The 23,175-nt window shown below is 40.5% G+C and overlaps 1 protein-coding gene across 1 annotated transcript in view; it reads left to right on the forward strand.

Moving 5' to 3' along the window:
• CFAP47 (cilia and flagella associated protein 47) overlaps positions 1-23,175 on the forward strand; it is a 572,366-nt gene that overhangs the window by 262,492 nt on the left and 286,699 nt on the right. Inside the window, exon 47 of the mRNA XM_040424993.1 lies at positions 19,325-19,521. Coding sequence (XP_040280927.1) covers positions 19,325-19,521 — 197 coding nt within the window. The remainder of the gene's footprint in view (positions 1-19,324; positions 19,522-23,175) is intronic.

Raw genomic sequence — 23,175 nt, forward strand, 5'->3', positions numbered from 1 at the left:
ATTAGACGGCACCGCGAGTATCTATACTAAGACCATTTTAGTAGTACGTTTGGTAAAGCAGTAAAACATAATAAAAACGGTGTCAATTCAGTATCTCTGTAGTTACACTGACCTGCAGAATTAGGTTGTTATATCATTTTTAGCTCCCAATGAACACCATAAAAACAAAACCCCCAAAAACTATGGTGGAATTACATTTTTTTTCAGTTTCACCCCAGAATGATTTTTTTTTTCCAGTATAAGATACGGAAAACTAAATTATGCCATTATAAAATGCAACTTGTTCCGCAAAAGACATGACCTCCTATGTGAATGGAAAAGTAAAATAGTTATGGCTCTTGTAAGGTGGGGAGGAAGAAATGAAATACAAAAATGAAAGTTCGCCATGTCCTAAAGGGGTTAAATAATAGCCAAATTTGTCAAGCAATGTTCAACATTTGATAAATGTGGCTCAAATTTTTATGACAAGACAGAAAAACTAATTTTAAAAATGACGCAAAAATTTATTTCCGAATGAATCCATGGCAAAATCCACGCGTTACTTGCAGATTTTAGCACTGGTTTTGGTTTAGATTTGCCCCAGATTTCACCCTTTGCCTTGCAAAGGATGAAATCCCCGATAATAATCTGCACAAGAATTGACATGCGGCAGATTTCAGAACATGCACTGCAGTTCCTTTATGCAAGGAAAATGTCTGCACTCTGTAGATGAGATTTTAGTCTCTCATCTGATTCTCTGATATTTTATTACTCTGCAAATTTGCCCCATAAAAATCCATGTACTGTAGCAAATCTGCTCATAATACTCACCATTTCAGGTACCCATGAAATAACCTATAAAGTATTTATTTTTATTTTTTGGGGGTGATGAACCTGAAACCTGTATTATACTTCTATGTACAGTTCTTTTTATTCTCAGGCCCCATAACGCAATGAATCATCATTACATGCCACATCCTGGTATAATATTTTTTCCTGTGGAAATAATAAAAAAACTTATATTTTTGTCTCCTATTTCTAGTAGTTTTAGGAGTTTCTATGGGTTTTATCTGTTTTCTGGAAATCTTAGGTTTTTCTTTTGCTTGTGAATAGTAAATGACACCAAACAATAAACAGTTCAAAAGGGAATTTAAGAGATTGAAGCAGTGCAGATTTGGCTTGCAGGTTGAACTCATGAAAAATATCAACAATCCAGGCACGTACATTTGCTCTTTTTTATTGAATGACAAGGTTTTTCAATTGATGAAGTCACTTAAACATTTCATCTATTCAGGGACACTCGTATTCTATTACTTTTCTCTGACACCCAGCAAAAGAACTGCACATTTTGTCATTCTGCTTTCAACTCCTTTATCCATTTTTATAGAATCAAGTGCTTTTTGATCTGTTCTAAGAAATTGAGGTGCTGTAAAAAAAGACAGTACATGACAGTTAATAAAATGGTTGGACCTTGTATTAGGCAGATGTAAATTGTATATGTTTGTCTATTTCAACATTTTCTGATATGTCATTAATTTACGTTGGAAGTCTAAAGGAGAATTTATACAGTCCTGCAGTCAAATTGTTGCTTCAATAAGTCACAAAATAGGGCTTTTGCAACTTTTTGAGTTCATTTGAGGAAAAATGTTGCTACATTTACATACTACTGATTCCAGTTTTGAAAAAAGTGTTGGACAGTGGGTGAGTCTATTAATTATTGTCACCCCAGTGGGAGGTGGAGTAAAAATATGATGTAGCACCAAATTTCACAAACAATTAGGCTCAATTATGAATGTTTCAGGCGTTTCTCTCATTCATCATTTTCTTAAGTGTGTTGCATTGTTTGCTGGACGAAACGCCAAAGTTATGTAGAGGCCTGCACCTCCAAATAACTTTGACACATCCTCCAGCAGTACAAAGACACTTAAGACCAGCGTGTAAATCACCGGTCTTAAATGAGCCCCATGGTGCACTGTTTGCTAGGGTTCCGAATGCAGATTCAAGCAAAAACTGACTTCAAATATTATCGTCATGATAGATTGCATTTGTAGGACTTGTAAATGGTTTAGGGGATTGTAAACTATTTTAGCCACAATTACCCAAGATGGTGGATATCTGTAGATTCAGTTATGCCTCGTTTCCACTGAGCGGATCGGTTCGGGTCGTTTAGAATGGAACGGGTTTGAATGGTCCGGTCTATTCTGGTGAGCGTTTCCACTGCAAATCGGACCGCCGGGGCCATACAGGTTTTAGAAAAAATGCCTCTCATGATGTCACACTAGTGCGACGAGAAACGTGATGCAGCGTCACTCAGCGTCAGCCAAACAACAACAACAACAATGGAGGTCATTCAGCAGCTCGTCTATTCTCTGCTAGCCTTTTGGTTCGTAATAGGCAAAATTCATACCGCACTGTATGAGAGAAGGTTGCGAGCGGCAATGAGAAACACAGCCGAAAAGAGAAGAAAACTTTTAGCTTGGATGTGTAGCCGGGAGGAGAAGTATACATTTGTGCTGCTAAGACAAAGATGGCAGCGCTATAGGGTAAGCACAACTGACTGACTTACCTGAAACACACACACACACATACACTGACACACTGAAACACACACTGACCTACACACACACTGACCTACACACACACACTGACACACACACACTGACCTATACACACACTGACACACACACTGACACACACTGACCTATACACACACTGACACACACACACACTGACACACACTGACCTATACACACACTGACACACACACACACTGACACACACTGACCTATACACACACTGACACACAGACACACTCACTGACCCACACACCCTGACCTATACACACACTGACACACACACTGACCCACACACCCTGACCTATACACACTGACACACTCACACTGACCTATACACACACTGACACACTCACTGACCCACACACCCTGACCTATACACACACTGACACACTCACTGACCCACACACCCTGACCTATACACACACTGACCTATACACACTGACACACTCACACTGACCTATACACACACATACACTGACCTACACACACACACTGACACACACACTGACCTATACACACTGACACACTGCATTTTTTACAGATGCTTCTCCTTTTGGCAAAGCAGCGCCGCCGACCAGTGATTTGGGCTTTCCCTCGTGCCAATGAGTGGTGGAATGTGACCGTCCCAGGATTCACCCACAGACAGTGGGTGCAGAATTTAAGGATGTCAGAGGAAACCTTCTCATTCCTTTGTGCAAAGCTACGTCCAGTGATGGAAAAGAAAAGCACCAACTTCAGAGCCTGTTTGCCTGTAAGGAAAAGAATTGCCATTGCACTGTGGAAGCTGGCTACCAACAGTGAATACAGGAGTATAGGTCATCTTTTTGGTGTCAGCAAATCATCAGTGTGCCGGTGTGTGCAGGACTTCTGTAAGTCTGTGTGCACATTGCTAGCGCCTGAAATTGTTCATTTTCCTAACAGGGAAAAGCTCAAAGACATGGCTGAGTACTTTGAGAACAGGTGGGGCCTTCCACAGTGTGTTGGTGCTATTGATGGCTCACACATACCAATAATAGCACCACAAGAATACCACACTGACTACTTCAACCGAAAAGGCTGGCATTCCATCATCCTCCAGGGAGTAGTGGATGGCAAGGGACTATTCTGGAATGTGAATGTAGGAAAGCCTGGGAGTTTGCATGATGCTCGGGTTCTCCGATTGTCAACATTTTGGGATTGGGTTGGCCAGGGAGGCCTGTACCCTGTTAGCACTAAGAACATTTGTGGGGTGAATGTTGGCTATTATGTGCTTGGGGACTCTGCCTATCCTTTACAAAATTGGCTCCTGAAACCATTTCCTGACAATGGGCGCCTAACAACAGAGCAGCAAATCTACAACAAGAAAACATCCAGGGCACGTGTTGTAGTAGAAAATGCGTTTGGAAGACTTAAGGGTAGATGGAGGTGTCTTATGAAGAGGAATGACAGTGACATTCAACTTACCAAATCCATGGTCCTAACGTGCTGTGCTCTTCACAATCTTTGTGAAAGTCATGGAGAAGACTTTGACCAGGATTGGAATACATCTCCAGAAGAGCCAGTACCAGTAATAGCAGCACAGGATATGGAAGAAGAGTGCAGTGAAATACGTCAGGCTCTGATGAGGCACCTTAACGTTAACGTTGTTACCGTGAATAATTAAAATCTTTAATTACTTTTTGCTAAATGCTAAATAAAATCAGACATACTCAGAGAAGTCGTTCTTGTTTTTTATTCCACAAAAAAAATCATCTTCCTACATATTTTGTAAAGGCAAAATTTTGATAATGTAGAAACATTGTTTACAATAAAGAGCTTGTAAAGGTTTGTTTTTTATTAAGCTAGTGCAGGGATATGCAATTAGCGGAAATCCAGCTGTTTTGCAGAACTACAAGTCCCATCATGCTTTTGCCTCTGGGTGTCATGCTTGTGACTGTCAGAGTCTTGCTATGCCACATGGGAATTGTAGTTCTGAAACAGTTGGATATCCACTAATTGCATATCCCTAAGCTATTGCATTGTTGTTTTTTTCTTCAATTTCACTTCCAATAAATGTTTTTTTTTTGTTTTCTTTGTATGAATTTCTAACTTCCTGTTCCTCCTCAGTAAGCTGTTCAATAAGCTGTGCTGACTGACTAAACACAGCTCAGATGATGTTGTCAGGTTTACTGAGAAGGAACAGGAAGTGAGAAATTCAGACCAAGAAAAAAAACATCTAAAAAGGAAATTAAAAGGAAAAGGTAAACCAAAAATGCCAAGTATATTCGCAATTACATCTACAATGCAAAAATGAGAAGAAATTAAGCGATCGGGGGTGCCCTTTGTTGAAATCCAGGCTCCACCGTCCAAGGGGGGTGATAACGCAAAGGAGGAAGAAGGGAATCAAAGCAGCAGCACAAAGAAAGCCATGTGCAGCAAGGAGCAAATGTGTCCAATCTTGTGTGATCGCTGATGGCTCAAAGGAGCCTATTAAAAAAAAAAAAAAATCTAACCTTTAAAACTCACTCTAATTATATATTTTTAAACGTAAACATGGGTACAGGTCCTGTGCTGCATGAAAGGCACTAATGTCTGGGTGGTGACCTGGGTTGACGATTGGCTCCAATCACTTGAACAAGCTGACCAAGGACACCGAGGAAGGCCTGGTTGAAGGTAGCCAACTGCTCCATCTGCTGCCGGGCAATTTCTGCCTCCTGGCGCATAGCTTCCTGTGCATCCTGACGTACTGCTTGAAACCGCCTCTCAGAAAGGTTATCCATTCTTTCCAGCTGCCTTTCTTCTGCTGCCCGCATATCCTCCATGACTGTGCGCAGATCCAACTGTAACCTTCTCCTTTCACCTGTAATATACAAAAGACCGAAATATTGCTTTTGGTAACATCTGCCAAACCAATACTGTAAGCTCCTTTCTCATCTGCCCCACACTGATTCACTGCCACACCTCTGTTCCCCCTGCTCATCTGCTACACCAATACACAGCACTGCTCATCTGCCCACTGCTGAACCCCCTTCTCATCTCTTCCACCACTGTACCTGCTGCTAATCCCCCCCTTCTCATCTCTTCCACCACTGTACCTCCTGCTAATCCCCCCCTTCTTATCTCTTCCACCACTGTACCTCCTGCTAATCCCCCCCTTCTCATCTCTTCCACCACTATACCTCCTGCACATCTCCCCCACAGCTGATCTCCCCCTTTTTATCTATTCCAACACTGTACCTCCTGCACATCTCCCCCACAGCTGATCTCCCCCTTCTTATCTATTCCAACACTGTACCTCCTGCACATCTGCCCCACTGCTGTTTTAGTTTAAGAAAATGCACAGTTAAAAATTTCTTTTTTATCATCATGTCTTACCATTGTGCCTTGGTGCATTGGGAGTACTCTGTAGTTGGCTACTCTGTGGTTGGCTACTCTGTGGTTGGCTACTCTGTGGTTGGCTTGAGGAAATACTGCTGCTGTTGCTGCTGAAAGACATTGAAGGTCCATCTTCTGATAAGTTTGATGCATCAGTGGAGAGTCCATCAACTGTTTCTGAAAATAAACATATGGTTAGATATTATATTTTAAATGGTAAGCAGAGCGATATTCTAAGCGAAGTTTTAAAAAAAAAAAACTTACCAAAGGGGTCTACCATGGATTCGAGAATTACAGTTGCAGAGTCCAGACCTCCCTCCCTGCCTTGGTTTGCTGGCCGATGACCGTAAATGGCGTCCATGGCGTCGTACCACCTCCAAGCAGTTGGACAGTTTCCACTACGGCTGTTGGCGTCCTTAATTTTTTTATATTGTGCTTTAAGCTTTTTAAGCTTTGCCCTACACTGGCCCGACGTCCGTTCAAATCCCTCGGCTGCCATACGCTGCGAAATATCTTTATAGACCTTTTCATTTCTCACTGATCCATCAAGCTCACTCTGAATAACGCCATCGCCGATGATTGCTAAGAACGTAGATAGTTCCTCAGATAACCAGACCCTGCTGTTGTTTGCTGGCATCCTTCTCCTTTATATGGACTAATAAGGCGACGTGGTGATTGTTTGGCGCTTTGCTTTGACGTCAGCATTGATGTTTTCTGACCACCAATCAGTGGAAAGTACTGTGTGACGCCAGTAGCTCCGCCCTAACCGTACCGTTCCATTTTCTATGGACCCACATGAGAAGCAGGACCCTGAATGGCGCGGTACGGTTCGGTTTTATGGCACGCTTTCATAATGGAAACACCCAAAATAGCGTACCGTACCGAACCGTACCGAACCGATCCGCTCAGTGGAAACGAGGCATTACTAACCTGTATTGGCCATGCTTAACCCCTTTAAGCAGTTTATATGGCATTTATAATGTAGTGAGAGTTAATACAACGCACTTCCTTTTCCTTTTTTTTTTTTACATTTTTCAGATGCTGCAATGCCTATTATGTTTATTTTTTATTGTTATTTATAAATTTGGGAAAGTTTGGTGATTTGAATTTTTTATATTTTTGTGTTTTTTTTTTTTACTTTTTTCACACAGTGATTTTAAGTCCCCTTAGGGGACTTGAACTTGCAATCTTCTGATCGCTTGTCTCATAGACTGCAAAAGAAAACTATTTCTTTTCGCCATAGAGGCTCCGATCGGAGGACAGAGACAGCCTCCCTCTCCCTCTGTCTAACCCCCACAGATGCCACAGTTGTTATTGCATCTAAGTGGTTAAATGACTGGTATTATCATCATCGCCAGTTCCAGTCATGGCACCCACCAGGTATGGAGCAAGCTTAGCTAGTGAGCCAGCTTCATACAACCCCTTAATGCCTTGACGTATATGCTCGTGATTATGTTTTAATTTTTTTTTTAGTAAAACAAAAAAGCAAAAATGGAAAATGTCACTGTCTGGAAGGCGTTAAATGAATGTCTAGTTGTCCATTGGGACATTATGTAGCTGTCATTCTATGATTACATCTTGCCTACAGTGCTTACAGGAAGTATGAGGTGGTCTGAGCCACAATTGTCATCATTGATTCAGCCTGCTGCTCTCTACACCCCCCTGCACCTCTGCCTCCTCAGGCTGTTGCATATAAAAACAAGTCTACAGTATTACATGCTTCCTGGGAAGTCAGTGCAAGGAAAACTGATGGGAGTGTGTCCATTCTGTTGAAACCCCTCTACGAGTCATGGCTCGGGGGAGTGTCCTTTCTGCTGCAGCTCCCTCCCTGTAAATAAATACTTGTCCAGCACTCTTCTCCATATTAGCACAATATTAAAACTCCATAACTGCATTAATGATGTGAAAACACATTTCAGAACACTAAACTTGCATATTTACTCATGGTATAGTAACATTAGTGTTCACACAAGTTAAAAACCTTCTAACAGAACTACCTACTGCACATGTGGAGAAACATCACACAAGAGTTAACCCTTTGGAGGACATACTTTTCAACATGTTGCCATATTATAATAGCCCACAACACCAGTTAAAACCCTTTTTCGCTAAAATGACTCCTGTTTCCTCCTCTTTGCGTTCTAAATATGGTCTCAAACCATACACTCATACTTTGCAAAAAAAATGTTTGCAGGCAGCCAACATATTTTTTATTTTTGATACTGTCAGTAGATATGGCCGGTAAAAGTTAAAGGCTGGAATGGAACTGTGCATGTGTGTCCATCTCAGTGAGGTGGACAGAGAAATAAGGAATAAGACAAACAGCAGGTGGCGCAATGAAGATAGATCTTATTCCTTAACTCTGCGGCTATACTAAATTTTTTATTGCATGCAACTACAAAAGTATTCAGATCTAGGCGCTGCTATGAAAAATGTAAATTGGGATACAGCGGCTCACCCCTATCACGTATGGATAGGTGCTCACCCTCTAGTCCTACCCTCAGGACCACAAGGAAAGCAAAAATGTATAGAAGAAACGAGGGGGCACACACACCAGGGAAACACTAGATGGATGAATAATTTGATGTTTAATAATTAATACTCTAAAAACAAACCCCTAAAATCACATAAAACGTACATCAAATAACTACAATAGCAGCCTATATCATGTACATATGACGCCACAAATATGGTAACAACTGTGCAGTCGGTATGGTGGTAAGCCACTGTTATGGGTACAATATGTTGAAGTTCAATGTATGACAGTTCATCCAAACAGTGTCCCAAATCCTACGGTGCTGCACAGTAGTAGTGGTACTATAGGAAGTCCTCAAAATAGCCCCAACAAATGTATCAGATGGGGCAATGAAAATGACTATATGTCAATGTCCGGTATTTGAAAGTAAGTACAGAGATGCGTACGGCTGAAGCGCTAGGCACTAGCCTCCAGATTACTTACAGTGTCCAGCCGCTTCAGGTCTCCCGGTCTCACCCCTCCTTGCTGCCTAGCCGCAGCGCGATTTCCCAGGTGGCCGAGCACGGCCGTCTGTGGCGTCCCACGTGACCTGGTGCTCTGGGGTTCCGGGCAGACGCTTAGATGACGTCACTGCTTTGCGGCGGTAATTTTGAATCTGGATCTGGATCTCTTGCGCTTTCAATTTGAAGTATAGTTTCTTCGTCCTTTGTCTTCTTTTTGAATCCACGCTCACTCTGTATGCCAGACGCGTTTCAGGGTCTTACGCCCCTTCCTCAGTGGCCACCGAGTGAGTGGATTCTCACTCCTTATATATGGTATTGGCCCACCCTCAATTATGCTTTGTTCAGCTTGTTGCAATATGTGGGATGGATTTGATTACTGCTGCATTTCTACTAACAATTTAAAATGTCACATTCAAGTTAAAAGCCTGATATATAATAAATATTACTCCCCTTAAACAAATACAACATTAAAATGTCTTAAAAATGTTTTTAGTGTAGGACTGCAGGCTTAAAGCTGCATTATGAGGAAAATCGCATTAAAAACGCTTCAAAAACGCAACAGTGTGAATTGCGTCTTCCTTGCGATTTTTATGTTTTAATATTGTATAGAGTCAGGTGACCCCACCTAAAAGGATTGGACCAGGATTGTCAGTATAGCCTTCACATAAAAAGATAAAAAAATATAAAAAAGATAAGAAATATACAAAGATATAAAAAGATATAAAAAGGTGTAAAAAGGTGATCTTCATCAAGGATCATATATTGTAAGGGTAATTCATAATTGTGCAGTCATATATGTAGGGAGTCAACTACATATATGACTGGGACTCCCTACATATATGACTGCACAATTATGAATTACCCTTACAATATATGATCCCTGATGAAGATCACCTTTTTACACCTTTTTATATCTTTTTATATCTTTGTATATTTCTTATCTTTTTTATATTTTTTTATCTTTTTATGTGAAGGCTATACTGACAATCCTGGTCCAATCCTTTTAGGTGGGGTCACCTGACTCTATACAATATTAAAACATAAAAATCGCAAGGAAGACGCAATTCACACTGTTGCGTTTTTGAAGCGTTTTTAATGCGATTTTCCTCATAATGCAGCTTTAAGCCTGCAGTCCTACACTAAAAACATTTTTAAGACATTTTAATGTTGTATTTGTTTAAGGGGAGTAATATTTATTATATATCAGGCTTTTAACTTGAATGTGACATTTTAAATTGTTAGTAGAAATGCAGCAGTAATCAAATCCATCCCACATATTGCAACAAGCTGAACAAAGCATAATTGAGGGTGGGCCAATACCATATATAAGGAGTGAGAATCCACTCACTCGGTGGCCACTGAGGAAGGGGCGTAAGACCCTGAAACGCGTCTGGCATACAGAGTGAGCGTGGATTCAAAAAGAAGACAAAGGACGAAGAAACTATACTTCAAATTGAAAGCGCAAGAGATCCAGATCCAGATTCAAAATTACCGCCGCAAAGCAGTGACGTCATCTAAGCGTCTGCCCGGAACCCCAGAGCACCAGGTCACGTGGGACGCCACAGACGGCCGTGCTCGGCCACCTGGGAAATCGCGCTGCGGCTAGGCAGCAAGGAGGGGTGAGACCGGGAGACCTGAAGCGGCTGGACACTGTAAGTAATCTGGAGGCTAGTGCCTAGCGCTTCAGCCGTACGCATCTCTGTACTTACTTTCAAATACCGGACATTGACATATAGTCATTTTCATTGCCCCATCTGATACATTTGTTGGGGCTATTTTGAGGACTTCCTATAGTACCACTACTACTGTGCAGCACCGTAGGATTTGGGACACTGTTTGGATGAACTGTCATACATTGAACTTCAACATATTGTACCCATAACAGTGGCTTACCACCATACCGACTGCACAGTTGTTACCATATTTGTGGCGTCATATGTACATGATATAGGCTGCTATTGTAGTTATTTGATGTACGTTTTATGTGATTTTAGGGGTTTGTTTTTAGAGTATTAATTATTAAACATCAAATTATTCATCCATCTAGTGTTTCCCTGGTGTGTGTGCCCCCTCGTTTCTTCTATACATTTTTGCTTTCCTTGTGGTCCTGAGGGTAGGACTAGAGGGTGAGCACCTATCCATACGTGATAGGGGTGAGCCGCTGTATCCCAATTTACAATTTTCACTTTGTACCCTCAACAGCTGAGCTCCCCCTGTACCGATATGGACATCTGGGAACACTTAGATAATAAATATAAAAAAATTGAGGCTTTCACCTTCAACATAGAAGGTGAAACATCAACAGAAGTGACAAGATCCATGGATGATGTTTTTAAAATTCTTGAGAGGACTTTGCAGCGCCAACTGCGGAATAAATGGGAGATTAGATCACTTACGCAATATTTGGACAGGGGCTACATCCCTAAGGGTCTGACACTCACCAAGACACCTGCTTCTGATCTGGTGAATGACAGATTCAAAAAGGAATGGGATGGATTTCTGAGAGTACAATCAGAGGCCCTTGTCCAAATGATTATCAAAAGGAGGACACAAATGATAGAAGAAATGTCAGGGCAAATTGATACCCTAAAAAAGGAAATGGAAACATTCCCAAATAATGATGCAGTTCACAAATGGCATGAGAGAATCTGCAAAAATTTAGATATACTAGAAAGGGAAATAATAGGTAAAAAATCCAGGAAATTACAATATATGGACAGGAAAGAATGCACTGAGGCTTATGAACAAAGGGAGGTTGAACACACTAACACACAGTTTGAGAATGTTAAAATCTCAAACAGGTATGAAGTATTGGCTACACCACATTTTTTAGACTTTACACCGCCACACCACCAAACACGAATAAGAAGCACACGCACCCCCACCCCGTCACGCCAAGAGATAAAGAAACACAATCACAAAACACAGGGATATGTTCACGATTACAATTTGAGGGAGCGTCCGAGGGAATATCCACAAGGCAGAGGGCACCATCAGACACACAGACAGGAGCACAGACATTATCAGAACACGACACATCATCATACACCAATAACCAGCAGGTCACAAAGGCACTATCACAACGAAGAACACGGAGAGGACGACATGCACAAAAGGAGAAAACACAGAAATTAAAAACACCAACCACCAATGTTATAAACATCAGTGACATTGCACTTTCAGATACTCAGGTGCAGCTCCTAAATAAAGGTTTAAAGTTTGCCCCCACTAATCCTATGGATAAATTTGCTACATACATAGGAGTAGAGAAATTCATCAGACGCCTATGTCTGAAAAAATATTTCCTCAAAAATCCCATTAACAGGGAGATAGACATGGGAATTAATGTAAACAAATATGCACACACAGATCTCAAAGTTAGATCGAAAAAATTCCCCAGACAGGAGATAAGCAGTGAAATGGCCACCTTTAGGAATAATGTTGAACGTGACCTGAGAAGAACAAAAAGCCGCAGGGTCAATACAAATCTAAGTAGAGAAGAGATTAAGGCCATAAAATCTCTACAGGAGGAAAACAACATTGTAATTAGGCCAGCGGATAAGGGAGGTGCCGTAGTTATCCTCAATACAACAAACTATATAGAGGAATGCTATAGGCAATTAAGATCAGAGAACACCTATCAAAAACTAAAGGGAGACCCGACACAGGAATACTATAATATTTTGAAAGATTACTGTGCAAAGGGGATAAAAGCAGATTTCCTTACTGATCAGGAGGCCAAGTTCATTTTGGATACTGAGAGAAGAATACCAATGTTCTATTGTGTCCCCAAGATCCACAAAAACCTGGAAGTACCTCCAGGTCGCCCGATAGTGTCGGGTATCCAATCTATATCATGCAACCTATCCAAGTACATCGACCAATGGCTCCAACCATATGTCAAGCAGGTGCCATCATACATCTGTGACACCACTGACATCATCAAGACATTGGAGGAAGTCAATTGGGTAGATGGGTGGATCTTGGGGACATTGGATGTTGGATCACTTTATACAGTTATTGAACACACCAGGGGAATACAGGCACTATATGAACAACTGTCAGGAGATGCTGGACTCCCTGGGGAACAATTGGAGTTCCTGCTGGAAGGAGTGAGATATATTCTAACTCACAACTATTTTTCTTTCGAGCGGGAGTTCTATCTACAGTGTACCGGTACCGCCATGGGCACCAGATTCGCCCCCAGCTATGCCAATCTCTTCTTGGCCCAATGGGAGAGAGAGATCATTCTACCCAGGCTGGGGACGGATCTGGTGCTGTGGCGGCGGTACATTGATGACATTTTGTTCATTTGGCGTGACACGACTGAATCTTTAGACTTGTTCCTTAGCAACATTAACAACAATGATAAAAATTTAGTATTCAGCCCGATTGTCAGTCAAGAAAAAGTAGAGTTCCTTGACCTGGAAATATGGATTAGGGGAAATAGGCTACAATGCAATACGTTTTTCAAGCCTGTAGCCAAAAATAGCTTCATCAGATTTGCTAGCTGCCACCTTCCGCGGTGGTTAATCAATATACCAACTAGTCAGTTTCGCAGACTTAAGCGAAACTGTACTATTGATAGCAAGTTTGATGAAGAGGCTGCACACTTGAAACAGCAATTGCTGGAGAGAGACTACCCCGTCCAGATAATTGACAAATCACTGGAGAAAGTGAAGAAGATGGAACGAAAAGGCTTCTTTGAGATAGGCCCACCACAACCGCTAGATGAAATGTTGAGAATTATTCTCCCTTTTAGCTCACAATATAGAACAGTAGAACGGAGCATTCGAAAACACTGGGCACACCTGTTAGATGATAAATTAATTGGCCCACTTCTGAGTGATGTTCCAAAAATAACGTATACAAGGGCAAATAATCTGGCAGGTAAAATAGCCCCGACCGTTAAAGCTAAAAGGGATAGTCAACAACAACAAAGAAAAAATTGGCTAACAACCAATGGTTTTTTTAAATGTGGTAGATGCACGAATTGTAAGATCACTAGTTTCCCCAAAAAAACAACTAGGGTGAAATCTACAACAAATTCCTTTAGTGTAGAAATACAAGAGTGCCTTACGTGCGATTCCACTGATGTCATATATCTACTGGAATGTGGATGTAAGAAACAGTACATAGGCAGGACTAAAAGGACACTTAAAAAGAGGGTAGCCGAGCATGTGGCGAATATTAAAAAAGGCTTAGAAACGCATTCCCTATCGAAACATTTTAAAATTCAACACAATTGTGACCCAACTGGCCTAAAATTCACTGCCATAGAAAGGGTCAAAAAAATGTGGAGAGGAGGGAATCACATTGCTCACATGTCACGACAGGAATCCCGTAGAATTTTTGAATATGACACCATTATACCGAGGGGTCTCAATGCTGAGATGGAGGTGTTCGGGTTCCTGTAAACACTTGGGGGGGCTGTCCGGTGGGGATGAGATATCACAGGAGGGTCAGTTATTGACACTGTGATTCACCTCCCCACCGGATGACTCCCTACATATATGACTGCACAATTATGAATTACCCTTACAATATATGATCCCTGATGAAGATCACCTTTTTACACCTTTTTATATCTTTTTATATCTTTGTATATTTCTTATCTTTTTTATATTTTTTTATCTTTTTATGTGAAGGCTATACTGACAATCCTGGTCCAATCCTTTTAGGTGGGGTCACCTGACTCTATACAATATTAAAACATAAAAATCGCAAGGAAGACGCAATTCACACTGTTGCGTTTTTGAAGCGTTTTTAATGCGATTTTCCTCATAATGCAGCTTTAAGCCTGCAGTCCTACACTAAAAACATTTTTAAGACATTTTAATGTTGTATTTGTTTAAGGGGAGTAATATTTATTATATATCAGGCTTTTAACTTGAATGTGACATTTTAAATTGTTAGTAGAAATGCAGCAGTAATCAAATCCATCCCACATATTGCAACAAGCTGAACAAAGCATAATTGAGGGTGGGCCAATACCATATATAAGGAGTGAGAATCCACTCACTCGGTGGCCACTGAGGAAGGGGCGTAAGACCCTGAAACGCGTCTGGCATACAGAGTGAGCGTGGATTCAAAAAGAAGACAAAGGACGAAGAAACTATACTTCAAATTGAAAGCGCAAGAGATCCAGATCCAGATTCAAAATTACCGCCGCAAAGCAGTGACGTCATCTAAGCGTCTGCCCGGAACCCCAGAGCACCAGGTCACGTGGGACGCCACAGACGGCCGTGCTCGGCCACCTGGGAAATCGCGCTGCGGCTAGGCAGCAAGGAGGGGTGAGACCGGGAGACCTGAAGCGGCTGGACACTGTAAGTAATCTGGAGGCTAGTGCCTAGCGCTTCAGCCGTACGCATCTCTGTACTTACTTTCAAATACCGGACATTGACATATAGTCATTTTCATTGCCCCATCTGATACATTTGTTGGGGCTATTTTGAGGACTTCCTATAGTACCACTACTACTGTGCAGCACCGTAGGATTTGGGACACTGTTTGGATGAACTGTCATACATTGAACTTCAACATATTGTACCCATAACAGTGGCTTACCACCATACCGACTGCACAGTTGTTACCATATTTGTGGCGTCATATGTACATGATATAGGCTGCTATTGTAGTTATTTGATGTACGTTTTATGTGATTTTAGGGGTTTGTTTTTAGAGTATTAATTATTAAACATCAAATTATTCATCCATCTAGTGTTTCCCTGGTGTGTGTGCCCCCTCGTTTCTTCTATACATTTTTGCTGCTATGAAAAATGTAGAATGGAGCTATCCTTTTGTTTATTTAACTTTGTTTTAATTTTAAGTATTTATGTATTTAATGCAATACAGCTTACGGTATATTGCTATAGACATCATTTCAATTCAGGGGATAACAAAGGCTGATTATGAAAATTGTCATTTTATTTTTCCACATGTTTAATTTACACAGGTGAGCATTTTATTGTTGGGAAAATAACTGTCATTTTGAAATTGATTTAAGTAGATTACATGTAATTCCACTATTATAGACTGGCATCAAAAGCTAGAATTTACACATTGCACTTTGCCGGTGTTATGCTCTTTTATGTTTCATTTAAATTGGATAATGGTAGAGACTTATGTGCAAATTACTGATCATAGCATAAGGATTAAATAAAGGATTAGTCAGGTGCCTTAGAACGTAGGGATAAGAAGTGTTCTAGGTTTCAGGTATTATGAAGAGTACAGATTTATTTTCATTATATAAGCATGAATTTACAATGAATTAATCTAATGTCCACCTTCCTTTCCTGTTGTCACCAATAATTTTTCTTGCCAGTTGAAACCAGATAATAGCATCACATATCCTTTTTTTTCTAAACAATTTGTATTTTCTGAACATGATTATGGGGGCGGCCATCTTGCCTTAACTGTTGGTAACAGCATTTAGAGATATGCTTTACAGCAGCCACAATGGGCCATAGACACAATAGACTGGTGGGAACTGATTGACTTCTTTGGGAGAGTTTTCTAGGCATGCTCTGTGACCTCTGCAGAGTTCATTATGCAGGGAGGGAGTAGATAAGCTTTGACAATTACCTATTGCGAATGGCGGGTCCTGTGTTATCGATGTACAGGTGATATCTGTCAATGTAATCTATCTAATCTATATTTTTATCTTTCTCATATTCTATCTATTTATCTATCTATCTAAATATCTATCTATGAATCATCTACTATTTTTCAACCTATCCATTTTACCAGTCTGTCTAGTTCCCATTTAAAAAGTAGGTATAATGGTGTAAATATGAATAAATACAAAGGGACAGATTTATCATAGCCCAGCGGCGTACCCATGCCTCATTTTAAATTAGACATATATTTCCGCAATCTGTGTACCTAAACTGAAATCTCATTAGTCTTCTATACCAGAAAACTGGTGTAGAAGATGATAAATGCCAGGTTTTTTTTTCTGTTCCGGCATTCACTGCATAGATTTTTTTCTATTTTAATAGTTTGGACTTTTTGGACGTGGCGATACGTGATATGTTTATTTTTTTATTGTTTATATATTTTATATGTAATTTATACCTAATATATTTTGGTGTGTTTTTTTTTTTTACTTTTTATTTAATAACTATTTCCCCCCTTAGGGGCTAGAACCTGGGATTTTTTCATCCCTTGTCCTATTCACCCGGATAGATCTCTATTAGGGTGAATAGGATCTTACACTTTACATGCTGCCCTGTTCACACAGCAGCAGGGAGCCGACTATGGCAGCCAGGGCTTCAGTAAGTCCTGGCTGCCATGGTAACTGATCGGAGCCCCAGGCTTACACTGGTGGGGCTCCGATCAGATGCTGCCACTGCCATCAATGAAGAGGAGGGGAGGGGACCCTGTGGCCACTGCCACCAATGATTTTAATACTGGGGGGGTTGAGGGGGGAGGGGGCACTGAGCCACCAATGATTTTAATACTGGGGGGGTTGAGGGGGGGAGGGGGCACTGAGCCACCAATGATTTTAATAATGGGTGGGTTGAGCGGGGGCAGGTGCACTGCGCCACCAATGATTCTAATACTGAGGGGGAGGGGGGCACACTGCGCCACCAATGATAATTAACCTTTAATACAGGAGGCAGGTACTGGCAGCAAATTAGCAACAGTTAACCCCTCAGGTGCCGCACTCCAATCAGGCAATCAGAATAACTCCCTGGATCAACGACCCATCTCTAGTACCTATAGCCTGTAATATTATTACACTCCAGAAATACATCCAAGCCCCTCTTGAACTCTTTTAGTGAACTCACCATCACCATCACCACCTCCTCAGGTAGAGAGTTCCATAGTCTCACTGCTGTTACTGTAAAGAATCCTTTTCTATGTTGATAGAGAATTTTTTTCCCTCTAGACGTAGAGGATGTCACCTTGTCACAGTCACAGTCTTGGGAATAAATAGATAATGAGAGAGATCTCTGTATTGACCCCAGTAAGTGATCAGAATTGTGTGAACCAAAGCACTCATGACACTTCTAGGTAGATTATTGCCTTCCAAGGAAACTAGATTTTACTTAAATTTTACATTTGTTTCTGACATAGACATGGGAAAATTAAATGTGTGAAAGCTCATTTTCATGGTTGAAACAGAAAGGCCAAAAAGGCAGATCCCGCTCTGCTTGACCCGTAAAGCCTATTTGCTCCCTCTAGCGTTGTCTGGACTCTTACCAGTGATACAGTACAAGCTGATAGGTTTTTATCTGGCCATATTTTAATCAAATTTTGCCCTTTTTAACTTGAGAGCATTCTGGAGGTTAATGTCTTTAATCGGAAGTATACTACATTAGATAAATATGATTTTGGACAGTGATTCAGTGAGGATAATTGTAAAGTTATGCATTTTACGATTAAAGGGGTTGTCCCATGATAAAACATTAAAGATAGGTGATAAATATTGGATCTCTAGGGTCCCCACTGCTGGGACACTCACCTTCTACTAGGACATTTGTCCCGACCTGCTGTTCTAGAAAAGTGTCAGTTGAACTGATGGAGATAGCCGATTGTTGTATGTGCTTTTTTTGTCCGTCCCACAGTCATTGATTGGATCAGTAGTGTGCATGCATGACCACTGCTCCATTCAAACTCCTCTTTTGGGGTACCCAGGATCGTATGTTTATTACCTTTTCTGTAAATTGGTAAATGGTTTTCATGATATAACTCCTTTTACAGACCCCATGTGCCATAAGTGGTTTTGAAACATGTGACGCTTTAAATGGGTTGGCAGTATCAATATCATCAATATCTGATTGGTGGAATTCTGACACCACACCACCCTGCTGATCAACTTTTTCAGAGTACAGTAGCTCCGGTGCCACAAGTCGATGCTGAAACTACAGCTCCATCCATTATATTATGAATGTAGTTGGTTATGGCAACGCTGCTCTAATTAGAATAAATGGGAGCAAAGTTACAGTTACATTACTGACTTCTGTCGGCAGAGCTACTTTGGGACAGCTGATTGGCAGGGAAGTTGGGTGTTGGACCCCCTATCCCCCCAATCAGATATTGATAGCCTATTCTGAGGATAGGCCATCAGTTGTAAAGGAGTGAACATCCCTCTTGAAGTCACTAAAAAGGATTACAATTAACTTGTTGTGCTCCTTTATATATGTGTGAAAATCCCAGACTTGCTTCTGAATTGTTGCTTGCTTCTGTATCCCACACATGATTTAAATTTTGATGGTCAACATAACTTATTACAGTTTTTTGTATACAAGTGTTAAAAACAAGTATTCAAGGTTTGAATACAAATAGTTTTTTTTTTTATAGTGTCGTACGTGGGATTATTTAATGCATTATTCTAAGCTCCATTGGCAAACTAAGATGAATAGCACATAGTTCTTGCAAAAATTTGCATTGGAAATTATTTGGAATGATGATATACTGTATTTGTGTAATTATTTATTATTTTGGAACAGATAAAGAAAAAGGAGTTTTATTACCAGTGAAATTTTTCCCTGAGAAACCTGGCCGCTATACCTGCAAAATTTTGCTACGTTCCTATCATGATGTACGAGTCTATATGATTGAGTGCGTTGTCAATCCGTGCAGCACAGAAACAGAATTGGAATTTATTACCCCGGCCTGTGAAGCACTGATTCAAGATATTCCAATAGTAAGTTATACCACATGGCTTCATTATATATCATATTACAATGTATCCATCTCGAAAACTGGACACATAGACATTGAACTTGATAAAGTGTTGGATGCCAAAATGTTTGAAGCTTGGAAGTAAATATAGCTACATTGAAGTTTAAATACCAAAAGTATTTAATAGATCCTAAAAAGCATTTTCTATTTCTATTGGAAATATTTTAGTTTTTTTTTATAGTTTTTTTTACAATGTGGATATTATTTCTATAGTTTAATTAATTATGCATATTATTTCTATGTTAATAAGGTGCTCAGAGCACAAATGGGCTGGCCTAGCCCCTCGCAGCACTATTCCACCTCCACTTCTTCCCCTTGCCACTGCTCTTCCAGTGAGATTGACGCGACCAGATACCCTCACTGCGCCAATGCCTCCCACGCAGTCCCTGCTCTGAGATCTTCGATGCGCTTGTGCTGATAGTAGTGGTGCCGGTGTATATTTCAAGAAAACAAAAGTAATAAAGAAGTGATAAGTAACCAGAAAATTTGTATTTACCAGCTTTTGGGACACAGAAATCCGCTTATCAAACAACCTTTCATCCAAATGACTGAGAGAAGATCACTTAATCCCTTGCCAACATCAGACTTACATGTATTGTGGAACTCAGGGTTTTAAACATGGTGCCCACTCATGAGCTAAACAGATGCCATAGCTGACCAATGACTGCTGTATTATAAAGACACCTGCCAGCAGTGTGCGTGATTAGAGATAACTCTGATCACAGACATTGAAACCCTAACTTGTAATGGTCAATTGTGTCCACAACATCTGAAGGTTCATTTACTAGGACTGGCTGCCCCTGGAGACCGAATGCCCTTCCCCATGATGAGATCGTGGAGCCGTGCGGTTGCTACGGCAGCCAGGAGCCTTCTGATGGCTTTCAGGTCTGGCATAGCAAAGTCCTTATTAAGCATAATAAGAACACATAATTTCTACTATAGTAATGAATAAGAGCAGTGTATAATGCGATGGAAAAATGAATCAAGTCAGCAAATGAGGCAATATGGACAATCACAATACTTTAGTAATTTCCTTATATTAATTTTGTCTACCTGATAAATACCATTTGCTGAAATAAGACAATCCCTCTAAGGGGTTACATCAAGACATTTGTACAATTTGGTGATACATCATTAAGATAAGCCAAAGCAATAATTACAAGTTTTTTGTTTAGGTGGAAGGGCAATGGAGATAATGACTCAGACCTTATTCAGACAGCTGATGGCAAGCTCATCCAAGTTCTACACAGTGAACATGGACGAGTTGTAAAACAAAGATAGAGCACGCTGCCATTTTATTGGCAGGGACTGATGGTCCCTAATTGCTCATGTGAAGCTACCCTTTCAGTTGAATGGGCCATTGTTCAGTCCAGCTGCTGTAAACTCTAAACTCGGAGAGCACCCCAGGGGTGAAATATTACTGTGTAAAACTGACTTTAGGCATTCAGAGATCTAGAGTCAATTTGATGAGGGTATAAAGTGTGCCCATGTAATGGAACATAAAATCCAGGTATTAAGGTGCATTCACACGACCGTATTTTTGGTCCGAATCCAATACGTATTCTTCGTGAATTGCATGCGGACACAATAATCTCTATGGAGATGCACAAAATGCGCACAGCACACTGATGTCATTCGTGTGCTGTCTGCCCCCAAGCGGCTGAGCCGCAAACAATAGGACGTATCTTATTCTTGTCTATTTTTCAGAAAAGAATAGTTATTTTTTCAATGGTGCCCACGAAAACTGCATCTGTATTTTATGAATCTGTAATTTCTGGACCACAAAATAGGTACAGTCGTGTGAATGCACCCTTAGGCCTCTTTCACACGGCCGTTTTTTTTTCCCGTTTACTGGCCGTTTTTTGCGGTCCGTATACGGTCCGTATACGGAACCATTGATTTCAATGGGTCCGCAAAAAAAACGGAATGTACTCCGTATGCATTCCGTTTCCGTTTTTCCGTTCCGTTTTAACATAGAACATGTCCTATATTTGGCCGCAAATCACGTTCCGTGGCTCCATTAAAGTCTATGGGTCCGCAAAAAAACGGAATGCATACGGAAGTGCATCCGTATGTCTTCCGTATCCGTTCCGTTTTTTGCGGATCCATCTATTGAAAATGTTATGCCCAGCCCAATTTTTTCTATGAAATTACTGTATACTGTATTTGCCATACGGAAAAACGGAACGGAAAAACGGAACGGAAACACAACGGAAACAAAAAACGGAACAACGGATCCGTTTAAAACGGACCGCAAAACACTGAAAAAGACATACGGTCGTGTGCAATAGGCCTTAGATTGAGTCTTTGTGTCAGTGATTGGGAATTTCTTATTAGTTCGAATAACTATAATTTCCTAATCCTGTCATTCTTAAAAGACCTTCAATTCCTTCATACTGTGGTCTGGCCCAGAGAAATGTTTATCCATAGAATCATTCAGCTCCTTCCTTATTGTGCATCTGTGTGGATACATCCTGCATTGTAGTTTCTGAAAGCCTTCAATGTTTCTGATTAGCTAATAAAGGTATCACTCCAATAATACTTATATCACCAGATTGCTGTACATCTTCCACAGAGCCCAATGATAGAACCAGTTTATTTCTAGCACTATTTATTTTACATTTATACCCTATGGTGACTTAGTAGTAAATCTCCTCTTTTTTCTTTCTTCTCCATACCGCCTCTGCATTGCAAATTCCAACACCGCTGTAACCATTGCAACCAATGATACTGAAAAACAGGACAGATTTTTGAGAAATATTGCTGTCTTTGAAAAGTAATAGTTTTGTAAAGGAAGGAGTAAAAACTGTGTGATAGTACTTCATACATATAATTACATGCTTTTTAGGCATTTTAGGCACCCACATTAAAAAAAAAAGATTTTGTAAACCTTCTTTTTGTAGAGACCTCCGTACCCCCTCTCCCCAAAATAAATAAATAAATGTACAATTATTTTTTAAATGAACACTCTGGATACAACAGATTTCCTAGATCAAGCCTGCTGTAGGACATGAGAGACACAGGGATTTGCTTTGGTCTTTTTTGGATCTCTGTGTCATTCACCACCGGTGATACAGTGTATCTAGGTCACGTTGAGTGTTGCTTTAATATATTTAATGTGTTTTTTTTTTTGGCACAAATGTTATCCAGTATCATCAATGAATGTCATACATTTTCTCATTTTATTTTTATATTTTTATGTTGCTTAATTTTATTTAATAAAGAGAACCTGCAAGCTTGATTTCGCCCTCCAAACTCTCTGGATTACTTTTGTATGTTCATGTGGTCCCAAATGATGTTCTTAAGTACTTTCTTAGACTTCAGAATACTGTAATAAAGACATTTTTATTCGGCGCTGCTGGTGTATGCTAATGAGCTGCCTCAAGTCAAGGAGGCAACTTCTCTCTGAAAGACATGCTAACACCACTCAGAGCTTGTCTCTTCTCCTGTAATTGTCATTGCCAGCACTAGATTTCAGGAGGCCAGGGGGATGATGTTTCCAGTGCTGGCAATGCCAATCACAGAAGAACAGGCAGGGTTTGGGTGGGGTTAGCTTGATTTCCAGGGAAGAATAAGCTTGAGTTTGACTACATTGTGAAGTCTAAGTAAGCATATA

This window comes from Bufo bufo, chromosome 3, assembly GCF_905171765.1.
Source record: "Bufo bufo chromosome 3, aBufBuf1.1, whole genome shotgun sequence".
Taxonomy (NCBI): Eukaryota; Metazoa; Chordata; class Amphibia; order Anura; family Bufonidae; genus Bufo; species Bufo bufo.